Source organism: Pogonomyrmex barbatus, unplaced genomic scaffold (assembly GCF_055798465.1).
Source record: "Pogonomyrmex barbatus isolate J1 unplaced genomic scaffold, ASM5579846v1 scaffold9, whole genome shotgun sequence".
In the NCBI taxonomy this organism is placed as follows: Eukaryota; Metazoa; Arthropoda; class Insecta; order Hymenoptera; family Formicidae; genus Pogonomyrmex; species Pogonomyrmex barbatus.
This window is the reverse complement of record NW_028297193.1, coordinates 5,577,148-5,594,633: the sequence shown is the minus strand read 5'-3', so window position 1 is coordinate 5,594,633 and position 17,486 is coordinate 5,577,148. Positions and strand designations below refer to the sequence as shown.

The following is a 17,486-nucleotide window of genomic DNA, read 5'->3' as shown; positions in this document are numbered from 1 at the left end:
CTATTTTAGCAAAACTCTACATTAAAATTCTTCAAGACATAGATAAAAAAAAAATAGCAAAATAAAAAAATGCATTTTATAGGGAATGAAGCAATACATCCATATCCTCTGATCAAAATTTCAAAATGCATCGTTAACTTTTTTTTATAAAAAAAATCTTCAAATCGCAAGAAAAGCCATGTGTTGCACATCAAACCTCGATTAGAAACCTGACGTACTGCAAAAATTTGGTTTGCGATATCGTTTTCGGTATCCAAAATTCTACAGGAAGTATCTCGTTTGGTTCAAAATAATGAAAAAAAAATATATTGACTCGATTCTTGCCTCGAAAAGCTGCGACTTTGTAATAAACAGCTCGAAGCGCAGCAATCTCGCGGAATGGACAAATTGGAATTATCACGATAATGACGAATGACTCGAGTGTCTCGCGTCAAATCTTCGAGAAGCTCCAATTCTTCGCGCGAGATCGGAAGAGAGATACTTCCATTGTTAATAGTTAGACACGTACGCGCCGCGCGAATTTGGAGCTTTCCTCCTTCGTTTTCGGAACAGAAAGTTTAGCTGTCGATAACAATCAACTACTCGATTGTCTCGCGTTTGGAGCTTTCCCGAGAAAAATCCTCGGGGAAATCTCCGCGCGAGATCGGACGATAGAGACACTTCTATTGTCGCGATTAAAATTAATTCTAACTCCGCTAATTTAATTCTACGTTTATTCTTTTTCTAACCAGCTCGCAGTATTCGCTACATAGCTACGTTCGTAGCAAAGCTAACGTCGCAGAGCTTTCCGAAAAGAGAGCTCCGATCACTCGACCGACTAGACTAATAAACAGGCAGGTTGTGAAACGAAGTCAGAAACGTACGTAAATCGTAGTAGAATCCTCGTTCCTCGTCCTAGAGATCGGCGTCCTTGTTTACGTTCTACAGACGCGTCGTTCATTTTTTTCTTTTTACACATGAAACACAAATGAAATGGGGATGCGAGGAGAGGGGAGGGGGAGGGGGGGATGAATAATTTCGTATCATGTGGTCCGCGAGAACGTCCAGCCTAGGAAGAATTTCTCGGACGTTCCACGTAACTTGGAGGGTGGTGACTCTCAAGGGGGGGTGACTTGCAGAGGAATGAGAAAGGCGGATTCCCTTCAGTGCACGCTCGCTCATTCGCCATCGGCTGAGATCAATCACGGGACCCACGCGACACCACGTCTCGTCGGCTTCGACTCCCGAGAATCGTCGATTCCGCGATTTTCATCCCCCTCTGGGAATCGGCTCGTTTCGCTCTCGATGGAAGAAACGTGCGAACGTGCAGCTGAACGGGAAACAGATCTAGAGACGACGAAGAGGAGGAGAAAGAGGAGTAACTCGCGATAACACGATAACATTCGCTCCTCTTTCTTTTCTCTCTCTCTCTCTCTCTCTCTCTCTCTCTCTCTCTCTCCCGACCGACATCTTTCTCACGCGCGGCGTTGATCGATGATCGGCCACACGCTTTGCCTCTCCCGCGGCGTGGAATCACTCGCGAGGAAAATGTTACGAGATTACGCGAGCGGCGAATGAGAGAGAGAGAGAGAGAGAGAGAGAGAGAGAGAGAGAGAGAGAAAGGGAAAGTGAGATAAAGAACGGAAGTTTGATGGAATACTCACCACCGATACTCAGGGTTCTCCATCGGGTCTTCCGCTTGGAACCCTTCTTGCCCATTTCTCGCGGTCGCCCGCACCACCACTACCACCACCACCACTACTACCGCCGCCGCCGCCGCCTCCTCCTCCTCCTCCTCCTCCTCTGTCGCTCTGCGCCTCGTCCTGTGCCGCAATGATCTTCCTCGGTCGATCGTTCGTTTCACCTTCGCCTTCGCCTTCCGTTTTAGGACGTTAACGACCCTCGACGAGCCGCGATCGTCATCGCGCGATTCTCACGAACACTCTCGGTTCGCGCACTACCTCGTCGGTAGAATCGCGAGCTCACCGGATCGCCGTCGCTCGTTCGTCAATCGGGGGATGGGAGGGAGGGAGGGAGGGAGGGGGAAAAGCGAGGGTTAAAAAGGCTCGCGGTCCTCCCGTGCTCGGCTCGGGATGTGCCTCGCTGGCACGTTTGTTCGTTTGTTCGTTCGTTCGATTCGTCCGTCGCGTTGCTATTGCTAACGGGCGAAGTGATCTCTCTCTCACGAAAAAGACAAGTCCCTCGTTACGCGACGAACAATTCCAATATGCAATCCACGCCGCTTGAACGGCGACCGCACACTGCGGACCCCACCTCACCCCTCCCGATGATAATCCACCACCCACCTCGCTCCGTTCTCCCACCTATCCGCGCTCTCTCGCTTGCGCTCTCTTACCCCCTCTCTCTCTCTCTCGCTCTTATCGGCTCTTACCCCCTCCCCCGCGCGATCGTCACTGTATAGATAGGCTGCTTCTTCTGCCCTCGAAACGATCGAGAGAGCGAAACGACCGCGCGTTTGCTACAAGGAAAGAGAGGAAAGAGAGCAGACAAGTGCTGAAAGTGCAGATGCGTCTTCAGTAACCTGTACGCGCCGTCGCAATGCCGGTGACTCTTCAATTCGCGCGGTTCCTCGGAATTTCCGAACAAATGTGGATCGCTGTATGAATTTGCCAGTCACACCGTGCGATTTTGCGTGCAGAACGTTACGCAAATCGAATTAGGAAAATTTGGAAAAATACCGAAAAACGTACCGCACTCTAGCACGTCAGCCGAGGATTCGAACTGTTTTCTTCAGCGCGCGGCGCGCACGCGCTCTCGATGACTCGCGTTCTGATTGGTCATTGCCGTGGCAACCGACGTAAACATTGCGCGCCATTTTTCCCGGCAGCTGTGATCTGTGATAGGAAGCACATCCGCTCTGCACATTCGCGATGAGGGAGATCTTCCTCTCCCGCCGTCATCATCGTCGTCGCGTTTCGTGTCTCGGATTTGCTTGATCGAAACGTCACATTTCACTCACGGTGTACAAAAGACACGAATTTAGAAATTCCCACTCAGGTTTTAGCCGAATTAAAAACTTTGCGTTCAAAAGCAAGTTCAAAGTTGACACGGTCCAAACACGTGCGTTTCTTTCGAAAAAAAAAACGAACAATCCGAAATGATAATTTAATGCGTCATTCCAACGCCATTTGTGTAACGATCTTAGATTTGTCTTTCTCCTTTAGCGCCTGTTTCGTGTGCAAGTAGACGTATAGGTTAGGTCGTGACAGCAACTGACAGAAAAAAATGCTCAAGATACTGTCACTTCATGACTTCGAGGGTCCCGCTTTTGGCGACACTGCCGCCGTGGGTTTAATCGAGGGCATCGTTCATTACTGCGCTTATGATTTACTGCAGGATGAGATACAGCCCTTTGCCAAGTACCTACGTGGATATCCCGAGGTTTCTGTCACGCAGGAGATCCTGGCTACTCGCGAATCCGCACGTGCAATTAGTGCCGGGGAGTTGTTTCTTCCAGTTCACGACAGCGTCTTCAAAAAGGTCGCCAACATATGGAGGGAGAGAGGATTATCTGAAGCGATTCGCTTTGCTGCAGCTGCAGACCCAAATCAGATCACAAATGTTGTCCACTGGGTAGCAACAAGGTATAATTTTTTTATTTTGTATTTTCGTTGCATATTTTTTATGGATTTAACTCATATATTCCTGTTGCATTTTTATGGAAATTATATAATGATTTCAGATTGAATTGGATGTTGGATTTAATGGAAAGAGGAATATATCACAGAGACGTGTTGCCGATGTCAGGAAATGGATCTGTTGCTGATATTGTCGCTACGCGAGAGTGGAATATATCATTGGTATGAGTATTTAATTAATCATGATTATTTAATATTCTGAAAAGATAAACAAATGTTCAAAAAACTTATGAACATTTACGACAGGTGAGGTGTTTGTCCTGGCATCCACATTGCGCTCGCCTGGCTGTGGCTATGAGAGATGATCGAATTCGTATTTTTTCACAAGGCCTACTAGGTGTACCAGTACTGAGACATAGCGCACAAAAATCAGTTTCCTGTTTAAATTGGAGACCACACGCTGGTCGTGAATTAGCAGTTGCATGTTACTCTGGAGTATTAATATGGACAATAGAATTAGGAGCAGCCAGTAATTTACTTAGTCATGCGATACTTTTGAAACGAAGAAATCACGTACCCGTTACAAGCGTCATATGGCATCCACAGGTAACCAATCACTTAATTTTTGTCAATATTTGTTAAACATAATATGGCTCATAGTCTACTAGTATAAATTGTTTTTTAAAGGGTGATTTGTTGGCATCTTGTTCACCAACGGATTTAAATATAATAATCTGGGATGTTTCTAAAGAGGATGGAGTTCCTCTGAAACGTGTCGGTGGAGGTGGCGTATGTTTTATACGTTGGTCATCTTGTGGTTTACGATTATTCTCTGCTTCATGTAGAAACATTTTCAGGTAATATGTTTATTTAAATTTATATTTATTCACATATCTTCTTTGAAAAACTTGTTTATAAACTGAAATAATTGAATATACGGTTAAAGAGATTTATATTTCATTTTAGAGTTTGGAATACGGATGTTTCGACACCATGGCACGCGGAAAGGTGGACTGTACCTCAAGGTCGTGTAGCAACTGCATGCTTTGGTCCTAACTTGACATTACTTTTTGCTACTACCGGCGATCCTGCGACAATATTTTCACTGCCATTGCAAGATAATATATTTGAAAAAACAACCACTAACGATGTAAAGATAGCTATGCGTCTAATCGATTTAACAAAAGTAAATTTTTCATCGGATGATGACGATGATTACATCACAGTGGGAGGTAGAATAGTTTCTATGGAATGGGATCCAACGGGGAAATATCTTGCTATTCTTTTCCAAGTATGTTAAAAAAAAAATTAATCTTTTGAGAAGAAAATATAAATCATGGAGTACTTTGAGCTAATGTTATTTGTTTCTTTTGAATAACAGGATAGTCCAGTTATTGCTCTGATTAAAACAAATCTAAATAATTTATCACGGATAGTAGAAGCGCAGCCAAGTTGCCTCATCAAAGGATTTCCTGGAGAAGTACCAAATTGTATTGACTTCTACCAGAAACGTTCATCGTGGGTCTGTTTAACAATAGCTTGGAGCAGTGGACGCGTGCAGCATTTCCCGATTGTAGAAAATGAATCTAAAGTTGATACTACCACGTATTCCACGCCGTTACCTCAAGTGAGAACAAGTAGATTGTACAGTTTTGATTATAAGCAATATTAATAATAATAAGTTGTTATTGTAATAACGAGAAAATAACGATAGGGCAATTTTGTATAATTTTTCTATCTCCATTTGTAAATGATAGCATAGTAATTGAAGAAAGATTTAATAAATTCATTTGCAAGAGAATCTCTTGTTAATAATTAAACACATAAGCGATATCAAAACTCTGGTATATACGAATGCATAGACAAAAGCTTATGTAATTCTCGTTTGAGAGAAGTTTATATATCCGTTTTATAGTCTTCGAGGAAAAACGGAAAAAAACAAATGTGTGCCTCGTCGTTAGACTCTCTAATGGACTGTGCTTGTAACGTAGAAGTATAGGATACAACGCGTTCTGTTCGGTGCCTAATTATACAAAGTCACATGCAGAGCGCGCGTCTCTCTATTTTTACGTCGCTTGACCGAACGCTAAACGATTTGCCGGCGCGTTACGTACGTTCGCGTCTATGTATATATGTGACGCGGCCAACGCTATTTTCACTACTCTGCGTATGTGAATACGAATGATTGAGTGCATACGCACGTTTCAAATATCATTGAATGGTGATTGATTTGATTCAAATGGTGATTTTTCGCTCGCACTTTTTCTTTTTTACAAAAAGAAAAAAAAAAAATTAAGGAAACTAACTTCACGCATAATATTCTGTTAAAGCCTCAAGTTTTTGAAGTCTCCCCCTCCACGAAAAGGAAAAATAATTAATATCGTTGACATCGAAAAAATATGGATTAAATTGTGCATTTTCATGCACCAAAGTCATTTGTTCGTATCAGATCTGATACGACGATCGAGATTACGCGCGCGGGGCGGTCGTCGGTCGGTTTTTATACGGGGCGCGATTAACCGCGCACGAAATGATTTTTCTCTTCTTCTTTTTTCATACGCTTCGCTGTTATTGCATCCGTATGGGGGGATGAGAACATGATCGGTGTCCTTTTTATGGTATATTTATTTTGAGGGCGGTCTCTCTCTCTCTCTCTCTCTCTCCCTCTTTTTCTCGGGGCCGCGTACGCACATGCGGTGACTATGGTGCGAGCGAAGCTGACAGGTGCCCGGGCAAAAAAGCCAGGACCGCTCGCGGTCGTAGCGTGCATGTAATGTAAGCACAGAGGGCTGGCAGACCACATGTGCCGCTCTATCACTTATCTACCCGTAATATGACATACAACTCGCTTAGAAAGATGCAGGACGTGCATGTACTTGCGTGGCCGCGTAATTTTCCGCGCGAGGGAGAAGCGCCGAGATGAGTCGGAGTCGCACCCACGTGTTACATATACGGAAAAGAAAAGAAAAGATACACACTGAAGAGGAGTGTGAAATTTATCGAAAAAAAAAATATATATATATATATAAAACAAAAATACCCCATCTACGACGGTTATAGCAAAACAGAATTTCTCCTTAGGACTTGGTACTTAGCTCGAGTGTCTTTAACGAGTTTAAAACTGCCGAGAAGTTAACAGTAAATGCGAAATTTTTCTTGCGCGGGGCGCAACTCTTTTTCTTAAGGATCGTTATGCGAAAAGAAAGAAATCTTCGAAGAGATCGGCATGGAACGATCCGTGGATGGAAGAATCGCGGCGAGGTGAAAAGATATATGCGACGGTAGCCTGTAAAATAGGAGAGCGAGAAGTGAACGACTTGTCCTCATGTGGCGTGTCTGTGGAAGCATGTTGTTAATAAGTGACGCGTGTGTGGCAGCTGGTCTTACATTTTTTTGCCCCGCACCCGATTCTTAGGGGCTCGACCGACGAAAGATCGTCCCGAGCGCGCTCTCCCTCTTTCACTCTTTCCCTCCTTCCCCTTTTGATCGTTGCATCTTCCATCCCTTCTTGTGCCGTTTTAAATATTCCTTTGAATGAAAATCCCAAAAATTAATGTCGCTGTCAAGACAACTTTTTGTATAATTTTATATATCATATATATATTTTAATGGATATATATATATATATATATACATTTGCTTATCGTAATATGCAATTTTCTGTGCGTCTTGATTTTTCCGATATATCTTTTGTATCGCGCGATAAGGATCCAGATGCGAATTACGGATTGTCCAAAGTAGATCCTAAGCGTCGCGGAGACGAAAAATCATGAATGGTTTCCTGAGCGAAAAAATCCTTAGCGAGGTCGCCGAACGCGTGTATTTACGCGCCTCGGCAGATGTTCGAACCCGCTACCCCCGGGGGCCTCCACGAAGAAAGTTACGTACTCTCGCGACAAGTGCAACAGCGGTCGTATACCACAGGAGGGAGGGAGGGAGGGAGGGGGAGACTCGACTATGCAACGAGATGCAGCCACGCGAGTGGGCGGTGCGACGGTCCCTTCTCGCACCCTTCCGTCCTCCGCTTTCCAAGAAGAGGAGCATGGTGCCAAAGGGCTACGTTCTCCCTCGCTGAAGGAGAAGAAGGAGGAGGAGGAGGAGGAGAAGAAGGAGAAAGAGGGTAGGAGATCCCTTGGTCCTCTCTCGAGAAACTCCTCCGACGGAGGAGAGAATCATCTCTCGCAGCTGATAGTCGTGGACGAGACGCGTTAACGGATGGTGCGAAAGTGTCGAGCCCCCCGAGCTCCCATCATTTTCATATCAGTCCCGCGAGAAGAAACCGGTGTTGTTTCTCGTCCGCGATTCTCTCGCGATTGTTATCGCGCGCGTGCCATCGAGAAAGATAGATAGAGGGGGAGAGGACTCTCGAGAGCGGAAAAGACCGGCGCGATAAGCGGCTCGCCGATCGACGTGTACATGTTGATACGTTGATATCGAAGTAAGCCGCTTCTCTGACGTTGTTTCTCCAATTTTACATTATCTCTGACTCCCGGAGGAAAGCGAGGCACAATCGGACCTGTCCCTCTGTCGTCGGCGGCGACGATAGTTTCACGGGGGAGATGCGCGGAACCAAACGGCGGGACCACCCGCGAAATATCCGGTGACGACTCCGAAAAGTTACATCGTAGGTTACATCGTTGTGCTCCTCGTGTACGATCGTGCCTCTTTTTTCCTCTGGTGGACCACGCCGAATTCGGGAATGATTCGTCCCGAAAGAGAAAATTGATCTTCTAAAGATCGCGATCAAAGGCAGGAAAGAGACTCCTTCGTTTCGACCTGTGCGACTTGGTGCTTTCCATGGCGATATTATAGACATTAGATGATCGTATTTTCGCGACATTCTTCCTCTAAAGCTGTGATATAACGTACAAACGTTGTACGTAAGTACTGCCTTGAAGTCTCACTCTTATGGAGGGGGGGGAGGGGGGGGGTTCCACTTAAGAATTTAGCCCAAACAGAGTTTAACAGGGAGTCCTCTTCACGCAGAGGACTCAGGTCGTCCTTTTTTTCATTTTTTTTTATCTCTTTTTTTATTTCCCTGTGACGTTTCCTGTGCGTATGTTCCAGTTTAACTACTCTCTGTCACCTGATAGATCACACCTCGTGTACGTTTTTCTCGTTTGTAGATACCTTCATTTTTCACTAACTGGTAACACCAAATCACGCGGATCTATCGAGATTATGTAAACGCGCGCGATGATCGATCATCAAAAGCTATACAAAAAGCGGAAAGCGCGCCGAGCGAGCGTTCGCTTCGCAGAAGCCAAATCCACGGAGGAAGTCTCCTCCTCCGGGGGGGGGACAAACCCCGCGATTAACGGGAAGGAATCTCGGCGCGGGAGGAATCGCTCTCGACGAATCGCGGCGATCGTCGCGAATTCGCTCGCGTATCCGTCTCAGCATTTCTCATCGTTACCCGCCGATGTCGCCGGAGGCTCTGCCGGGTTTCGTTATCTCGCATCTCTCCCGGCGCGATAATACGATCGGGCGCAAAGTGCACGGTGCTCTCGGATAAGCGCGCCGAGAAAGGCGCCTCGCTTTCGGCCCCGCTTTCTCAATCCGCGCGCGCGTCGCGCGACGTTACAAAATCCTCCCGGTGTTTCGCAATTCGATTCGGACGTGCCGCGACTAACGCACATATCGCTATGATTGACGGCAGGCTGCCGGCGGCGACGAGCTCGGATCGACGAGGACTACAACGACTACGACGACAACGACGACGACGACGACGACGGCGACGACGACGACGACGACCACGGAGGAAGACGAGGTGGAGAGGAGGGGAAGGAGATGCACCTCGAGGATTGTCACAGCGAGAGGAGCGGGGAGGACGACGTGCGACGTGCGACCGTGCCTGAGCTGGACCAAGACGACTTCGTCGACGACGGATCCCTGCCCGATCTGATGACCATGGCGATGGCGAGCATAGGCGTCGACGTCGCCCAGCCGCACTGCTGGGCGACCTCGCAAACGGACGAAGGCCTCTTCTCCCCGCTGGGAACCGGCGCGGACCCGCGGGAGTACCTCGACTGGGACCAGGTGCCCGTTGTCTTTCAGTATCCCCCTAATGGCGGCGGGTCGCCGGGTGATAGTACCTGCAGCGAGGCGACCACGCCGACCTGGAGCAACGCGGTAACAGCGACGACGACGACGACGACGACGACGACGACGACAAAGACGGATCACGGGGAGGATAATTCAGACTGCCAAAAGTTACCCTCGGTAGGATCGGCCTTCTCCTTCTCGCGCACCTTTTGCAACACGGTCTACCCGGACTACGGGACGGAGTCGCAGGGCGATTATCAGGATTATCAAAACTGCCAGGAGGACGTGGTGTCGTTGCTGATGAGCATCCAGAACGACATCGCGGCTCAGAATTACAGCGCCTCGATCGGTGACGAGTTCGATCTTAGTCTGATCAGGGGTGATCCGACATCGTTGCTGAGCACCGTGGATACGCCGTCGTCGATGACCTGTCTGTCGAATGACGATCAGCAGGAGCCATTCCAGACCTTCAATCCGCCGTATTACGCGGTTGGGCATCTCGTCTCCTCGCAGCAGCAACCGTCGGTGATCAATTTCGCCGGTGAGCTCGTGGGCACGACGGATGATCTCGGCAATCAGGTGATACTACCACGGAATGAGGGTCTGTTGCTCGGAAACATAAATCGACGTGTCACCGAGTCCAAGATCGCTGAAAACGAGAAGAGCGATAAGATCTACGGTAAGCATACGTCACAGCCTTCGCATTTGTTCTAGAGAAATCGAGCTTCGTCGTCAGAATCTCGTATTCGTACGTTCTATCAGACCGATAGAGAGAGAGACTTAAAATATCATTAAAATATCTAGCTTGTTTCCCTCATTTTTGATATCTGGAAGCTCGGAACGTTCCAGATATCTCTAGTATCCGGGCGAAAATATAATTTGGTATCGGCATTTTTAAACGTCACTGGACATGCCGTGCTGTCGTGTGCATATGGAAATTTTCGTGCGCACGCAATTCCTGCCGCAATTGCGTGTGTTTACGTTCTCGTGTGCGTACGTCACATTGCAGATTGCGTGAGACCAGTGGACGATAGCCTCGCGTCGACTTATCAGTGCCGCTGGATCGACTGCGGCTGTGCGTTCGCGGAACAGGAGGGCCTGGTGCGGCACATCGAGAGGCGGCACGTGGAGTCATCCTCGGGGAACGCGCACGGCCACGGCAGGCGGGTCCAACGGGACCGGGACAAGGAGCGAGATGGCAAGGAGGCGTCGGAGGGTTTCCCCGGAGTCGCCTCGACGACGGCGACTACGACGGGCCGCGAGGACGAGTTTGCTTGCCTCTGGCAAGGATGTCCACGAGCGCGGCCCTTCAACGCGAGATACAAGTTGCTGATCCACATGCGCGTTCACACGCAAGAAAAGCCGAATAAATGCCCGGTAAGTGGTCCAGATTGTTTCGTTTGTTTCATCAATGTTTGTAAATTTTTTCAACGTTTTTTTTTTTAGTATCATTTGGATTTCTTGGTATTTCTATTTTTCGTATAAGTCGTCAAGATTTTTTTCTTAAAAATCTTACCTGCCAGCGAAATGTTAATTTTTTTTCTGTTGATTTTTTTGTTTCAGTTCGCTGGCTGTAAAAAGGCCTTTAGTCGCTTGGAAAATTTGAAGATTCATCAGAGATCTCACACAGGCGAAAGGCCTTATGCGTGTCAACACGATGGTTGCTCGAAGGCATTTAGCAACAGCAGTGATCGGGCTAAGCATCAGAGGACACATTACGACAGAGTACGATATTTTTTTTTCTCTCTTATGTATAATAAATAATGCATAAATGACAATTTCAATTTGTTATGTTATTCAGTTAATTATACCAATATAGATTATCATGACAAATGTATTATGGTTTATTTAAAAAAATTTAAGTTTATATAAATAATTTTGTATACAAATCTAATGACATTAACTCGTACAACACAAATGTTGCAGCTACATTGCAGCAAGATCTGCGTTGTATAAGAACTCTCATTTTTTTTTCTAGAAACCGTACGCTTGCCAAGTAAGCGGCTGCGGCAAACGATACACAGATCCCTCGAGTCTTAGAAAGCATCTGAAGAATCATACGGAGAACTCGAGTCCGTTGTCCAATCTATTGTCGTCGGATAAAATATCAGCGACCACCAACGTGACGACCAACAGTGCAATAGGACATAAATTAAGTTCGACGATTCCTCACCAAGGAAGCCAAAACGACGCCTGTATCTTCGACGTGGAAACGAATCATCCGTCGTTCAAGCTTTCTAAAATTTATGTCAAAGAGGAGGATACATTGCCGAACAACACGTATCAGATGAATAGAATCTCCCTGAATTTCGACAGCAATCAGCAGGAGTACGTGCCAATCGAATCGGTTCGTCATCTTCTGATCAACGACATCACTAAAATGCAAAATGAGAATACAGGTAATGAATACATTCAATCGATTCTCAGCGAGAATATAAATTTGCTATAAATTTCATCGAGTCTGCATGACTCATAAGATTCGATCGTTTTTTAAATTACAAACTTTCTTTCAAATTGTTCGATAGTATCTCGTAATAGTATGTCGTAATCATTTCTAACACGATCTGCATCTCGTCGGCATTTCCGGTAGAGGAAAATCTGGTCGAAATACGATAAGAAACGCTTGGACTTATTTTCATTGCTTACATCAAAATTGTTTACATGCGCGCATCGAAGAAGATATAACGTGACCTTTAACTTTTACTAGCAATAGCATAAGATCTTGTTTTGCACTTAGTGAGTTCTCCGTTATAATTCTAACAAAAATAGCATTTGCGAAATAGATCGACGTATTATGGAAGTATCCAGATTAAAATAATTAAAGAGACAAACTTATTCGGAAAAACAAATCTTTTTATCTCGCGTTTAGCTCTTCTACATAATATTCTTTTGGAAGGAGAGACGCGGATAAAAAACACACGCACGTAGCATCCTCCGCAAATATATTTGGCGCGAGTAGGAGGTGCTGGTGCTTCCTCGATGCCCTTTTCAAGTGACGTGCAATTTCGATCGGAATGCGTTAAATGCGTTAAATGCGTGTTAATTCCGGCGGGGATTACGTGTTGTCAAATCGTGCGTGCGCGTGCTGGCTTTTTCTGTCGCGGCTCGCGGCATCGCGCCGATGACAGTGCTCGCCTATAGTTGATCTCAGAGGAGGTTCGCCGCCCGCTCCTCCTCTTTTATGCCTTTACCCCATACCGAGTCTTAAAATAATATTCCTTACTTTTTTGGGGGGAGCGTACGCGCGGGCGCGTACGCGTGACAAAACAGATGACAAAACAGATTGCCACGTGCCACGCACCCGTGCTATTTCCAAAGGAGCCCTCGCGTAATTTTGTGAAAGTATATAAAAACGCGGGCGCAAGATCAGATGCGATCAGAGGGAAAGAAAGAGAGAGAGAGAGAAAGAGAGGAGGATCGTCATCGCGTCATTTGTTACAGGAGGATACTGCGCGCCCGCGGAGGGCGACGTGCCGGATTTCCACGAGCTCGGCGCCGACATTGAACGACAATTCCACGAGCTGAATGCCCTGAACGACGCGATCTTCATCGACGGATAAGTCTCCTCGATAGAAAAATTTCCCTTCCTGACGAAAGCGACACATCAAGGAACGAATGGTTGAAGAAACGTTCGGTTTGCCTGAACGACGCGATCTTCATCGAGGGATAAACTTCCTCGGCGGGAGAGTTTCCTGATGAAAGCGAAACAGAGTATCAAGGAAGAATAGAATACGTTCGGTTTGCCGAATGCTCTACTCTTCTCGTAATTTCATGCGTATATTCGATTATCTTCATCTAATTAAGATTCGTATTTGTATAATCATTTCGAATAGCTCCGTTGTCGTATACGTAATTATAATTGTTAAACTCTATAGATGTCGTATATTTTGCTCTTGAAAAGGATGTAATTGCCCTTTACATCTCGGCACAAAGGAAACATGGATGATTCATCGGTCATTCACTGGCGCGTTCATTCTACCGCCGCGATCTCGTCGTTTCGTTTCTCTCTTTTTACAAACACTTTGATACTCATTACTCCGTTGTACTCGACAAATCGTATATATTTTTGTACATAGGTACTCATGTATATTATATAAGCGAACAAAATACATCATCATTTATTTCGACCGAGTGATTATCCCCGCACCTTCAACGCGCAACTCGGCCTTGTCCCTTCTTCTCTCCTTCTTAATTCTCTTTGCCGCAGATATTTGGCTTTTCCTCCGCTGTCAAATGCCGACAGATCAATTTGGGAAAGTCTCTTATAGCCTCGTCCTGATTTTCCTTCGAATATACCTGTACACAATTGAAATGAGATTGAATAACCGGATTTAGAATCATATCTAGCTGTGTAATTACCAGGATTGGATGGTAATTTAAAAAGTTAAAAATTAATAAAGTTAAAAGTTAATAACTTAACTTTTAACTTAACTTAACTTAGTTAATTTTAAACAAATTAATTTATAACTCCAACTAGTTATTTTTAAAATATATAAGTTTTAATTTATTAATTTTTTTCTAAATTAAAAATTTACCTATGTAGAAGAAAAAATTATAAAAGAAAAAAAATTCCCCATATAAGAAAAAATAATATTTCCTTATTTCATATAAACTTAATTTACAAATAAAATATTTAATTTGATGATTGCAATTATATTATGTAGAGCATTTTAATTTTAAGAAATTACATTCTAATTTAATATAAATAATGCTTTTTAACATTAACTTTCAGTTTAACTTAAGTTAATTTAATTTTAACGAACTGAGTTAATTCTTTTTTTGTAATATTACTTTTAACTAAATTAATTTTATTAATTTTGAGTTAATTAACTTGATTAAACTTAAACTTAATTTAGTTAAACTTAAACCTTAATTAAGTTAAAAATTAATATTAATTTATCCAACTTTGGGTAATTTTATATGGAAAAACGGAATTTTGTATGCTCACCCCATTAATCACTATTGTCGGTACGAATCTCAAGGGTGGTTGGAGGGCACCGGTTTTATCGCCGTTCGCCGCGAGCAAGTCGTCCGCCTGTGGACTCGCGATGCAGTCGTCGATCAACTTTCGCGTATCCTCACTCAGGCCAATATCTTGAGCACACTAAAATTCAATAATTATAATTATTAACATATTCGCAACATAGTTTTCCTTTAAAGCTTTCTTTCTGACCGCTGTTATCTTAACTCCTGATAAACGATGCGCTTATCTTGGAGGAATTTTTACGCTGTATATTTTTTTACGATTTACACGAACGTGATGTTACGTGATGTTACGAATAATCGTAATGAAATCGTTTATTTTATACACAGAGAATCATTAAATATCACGCTACATGCGTACGTCGAGAATCAGCGATCATCTATGCAAGCAGTCAGTTTAAGGAACTGAATTCACTTTCCCTTTACGTTTCACATTTCATCATTCGATCTCCTGCACGCGAGAAAACGACATATGCGGATAAAAAAAAAAACTCCGATAACGACTCGCTTGAAAAATTGAAATATATATTCAAGTATATTTTCCTAGACGTTTTTATGTCTTCATACTTTTGCCAATTTGCTTCCCTTATTGCGAGACTCTAAAAATTGTATACTTTACCATTAAAAGTCAATTTTTCCTAATTACACCTTAATGATACTTTGTGAAGCATCTCGTTTTCCAATTTTCAAAATCGTTGTTCCTTTAAATTGAATAATTGCACGCTACCGTGCGAACTCGAAATGGGAAAGTATGCCGGAGAGGTCGAGACATCTCGCGAGGAGCTAAATGTCACGTTTGCTGATTCTCGCTCATCGATGCGAGTCTTAAGATTAATTACATGTTACTTCGGTAAAGGCACGTTCGCCGTCGCGGCCTCGGCAGCCTCTAATCGCGGCCGGGAAATTACGATGGAGGAAGACTACCTGCGGGACGGCGTTCGGCGGGTTTCCAGAGGACATTACACAACCGACCAGGTCGACCATCATTTGCTGATGACGGCTCTCGGCCGTCTCGGAGGTCCGTATGGAATGAATCGCGCACGCCTGAGCCTTATTCCCACGGCACTCGGCCGGTCCGTGTTGACACAGGAATTCCCACGGACCGGTTTCGCTTTCGCGCGCGTGCTGTAAAACACATAAGCCCATTAATTTTGTATTTAATGGGACCGCCGCGCTCAAAGGACGACGACGATCTTCCTCGTGGGTCCCGACGGGACCGAAGATCACAGATCGAGGCCGTCGTTCTGGCGTCTTCAAGGTTTTCGCCAAGGCTCGAAGCGGATCGAGCTCACTTTGCGATAATAACGCGAGAGAGAGAGACATTTAAAAAAATTGCAAAAATTAATAAACAAATTGATAAATATGAAAATTGAAAACTCTATATATCTTTAATTAATAGATTGATAGACAAATCGCGGCGATTATTATATAAATTAATAGACGCGAGAGGCAGGCAAGGTGCAAAGTACTTGGACACCTTTCCGCGTGATTGTCCTTGTCGAGATACAATCGTCTCGCTGTCGCCTCCTTATCGTCCCATCGGCGAGATGATAAAATTACGGAGGTGCGTAATTACATGATTACTTACCGTAGCCTTGCCGTAAGGAACCAACGTAACGTGGAGGTGATGCTTCAATTCCGGATACGACGGCACGAGTTGATTTACGATCCATCGCATGCTATCGCTGCACAACGATTCATAATAAACATCCACGTTCACGATGGTCTTGTTCGATTCGTCATTGGCCGACTGCGCATTGGACTTCAACATAAAGTTATCGTACGAGTTATGAATATCGGGTGCCCTTCCTTCGATTCTTCTATAGCTTTTTTTTTTGTTAAAAATAAAATTGAGATTTTTAAAGGAAATACTTCAAAGCGAAAAAAATGATTTAACACTTCTTTACCTTCATCTTGCTTATATTTTCTTTTATCAACATTTTAAGTCTCCTAATAAAATTAAACAGTCTAATTAGTTAATTAAAATAAAAGCATACTATATAGTATACAGTATTTCTTTATAATTTTACATCAATATTAAATTTAATTTGAAATTAAAATATTTCTTTTTAAATTTGAATTCAGAATAATCCAATCAAAAATTATAGGAATATCTTAAATTATTTGAGTACAAAAATATTGAAACAAAAAAATCGGTAAAATATTATAAAAATATATTAAGAGAAGTTAGACAGAAATAAAAAAAAATTTTTTATAAAAAATAGAATAGCATCAGAATCCGAATGAGACTTTGAGAGCTTACTTTTTATTATTTAAATCATTATTATTTTATGAATATGTCGAAGGTTTTTGCATAAAAATAAATATTTAATGTCATATCGAGCCATGAAAAGTGCCAGATTTAAAATTCACTCTTACCAAAATGTCGTGACAAACGAGCGCAACAAAGACGATGGCCGCCAGCCGGACGCGAGAAACCAACAAGTAGTGTCGCATGGTCGTGCCGCTGATGAGCGAATCAAAGAGAATGCGTTTTAAACCTGCTGCGGACAATCTTCGACAGGCGACCGCAGCGAACACGAGAGAGGGAGATACGAAAAGTAGCGTGCGGTGGGAGATTGTGAAAGAGAGAGTGAAATGAGACAATCGATAACAGAGAGAGGGATAGCCAGAGCGGCAGATCCTCATATTAATCGAGGACATCCAGCTTTGTCTGAAGGTTTCGGACTCAATAGCGAGTGTAAACAGAGGCTTACGATCCCTTTATAATAGCCTTCTCTCCAAATAGAAGTTTAGAACTTAAAGACATTCTTCTAATATTACTTTTTATCTACATATATCTTCATTTTCTAATAATATATAGATTTAAAACAGCTTCAAAGTTTGTTAATATAAAAAATGTTTAGTCAAGCTTGAGAG

General features: G+C 43.9%; 4 protein-coding genes across 6 annotated transcripts in view; 2 read left to right on the top strand and 2 right to left on the bottom strand.

The window, feature by feature from the left end:
- Positions 1-2,264, bottom strand: part of LOC105427898 (uncharacterized) — a 31,641-nt gene extending 29,377 nt beyond the window's left edge. Inside the window, exon 1 of the mRNA XM_011639899.3 lies at positions 1,644-2,264. Coding sequence (XP_011638201.2) covers positions 1,644-1,698 — 55 coding nt within the window. The 5' untranslated portion in view covers positions 1,699-2,264. The remainder of the gene's footprint in view (positions 1-1,643) is intronic.
- Positions 2,265-2,571: 307 nt separating this feature from the next.
- Positions 2,572-5,379, top strand: LOC105427890 (aladin). Of its 2 annotated transcripts, none has more exons than XM_089084983.1 (7): positions 2,572-3,030; positions 3,165-3,584; positions 3,683-3,800; positions 3,885-4,184; positions 4,266-4,435; positions 4,545-4,869; positions 4,960-5,379. In XM_089084983.1, the coding sequence occupies exons 2-7, from the start codon at positions 3,226-3,228 to the stop codon at positions 5,248-5,250; spliced, it is 1,563 nt and encodes a 520-aa protein (XP_088941109.1). In that variant the 5' UTR covers positions 2,572-3,030; positions 3,165-3,225; the 3' UTR covers positions 5,251-5,379. The 2 variants fall into 2 exon arrangements, with proteins under 2 accessions (XP_088941109.1, XP_088941108.1); XM_089084982.1 differs by having other exon boundaries at positions 2,572-3,060.
- A 1,934-nt stretch (positions 5,380-7,313) lies between these two features.
- On the top strand, positions 7,314-13,750 carry LOC105427876 (uncharacterized). Of its 2 annotated transcripts, none has more exons than XM_089084978.1 (6): positions 7,314-8,016; positions 9,238-10,302; positions 10,633-11,000; positions 11,187-11,348; positions 11,602-12,022; positions 13,065-13,750. In XM_089084978.1, the coding sequence occupies exons 2-6, from the start codon at positions 9,369-9,371 to the stop codon at positions 13,181-13,183; spliced, it is 2,004 nt and encodes a 667-aa protein (XP_088941104.1). In that variant the 5' UTR covers positions 7,314-8,016; positions 9,238-9,368; the 3' UTR covers positions 13,184-13,750. The 2 variants fall into 2 exon arrangements, with proteins under 2 accessions (XP_088941104.1, XP_011638155.2); XM_011639853.3 differs by having other exon boundaries at positions 7,314-8,458.
- On the bottom strand, positions 13,664-17,333 carry GILT1 (Gamma-interferon-inducible lysosomal thiol reductase 1). Its single transcript, XM_011639867.3, has 5 exons — positions 16,986-17,333; positions 16,195-16,368; positions 15,531-15,731; positions 14,572-14,727; positions 13,664-13,919 (listed from the first exon to the last, which is right to left on the bottom strand). Exons 1-5 carry the CDS (start codon positions 17,268-17,270, stop codon positions 13,812-13,814), a joined length of 924 nt encoding a protein of 307 aa, XP_011638169.2. The 5' UTR covers positions 17,271-17,333; the 3' UTR covers positions 13,664-13,811.
- Between the last annotated feature and the right edge of the window lie 153 nt (positions 17,334-17,486).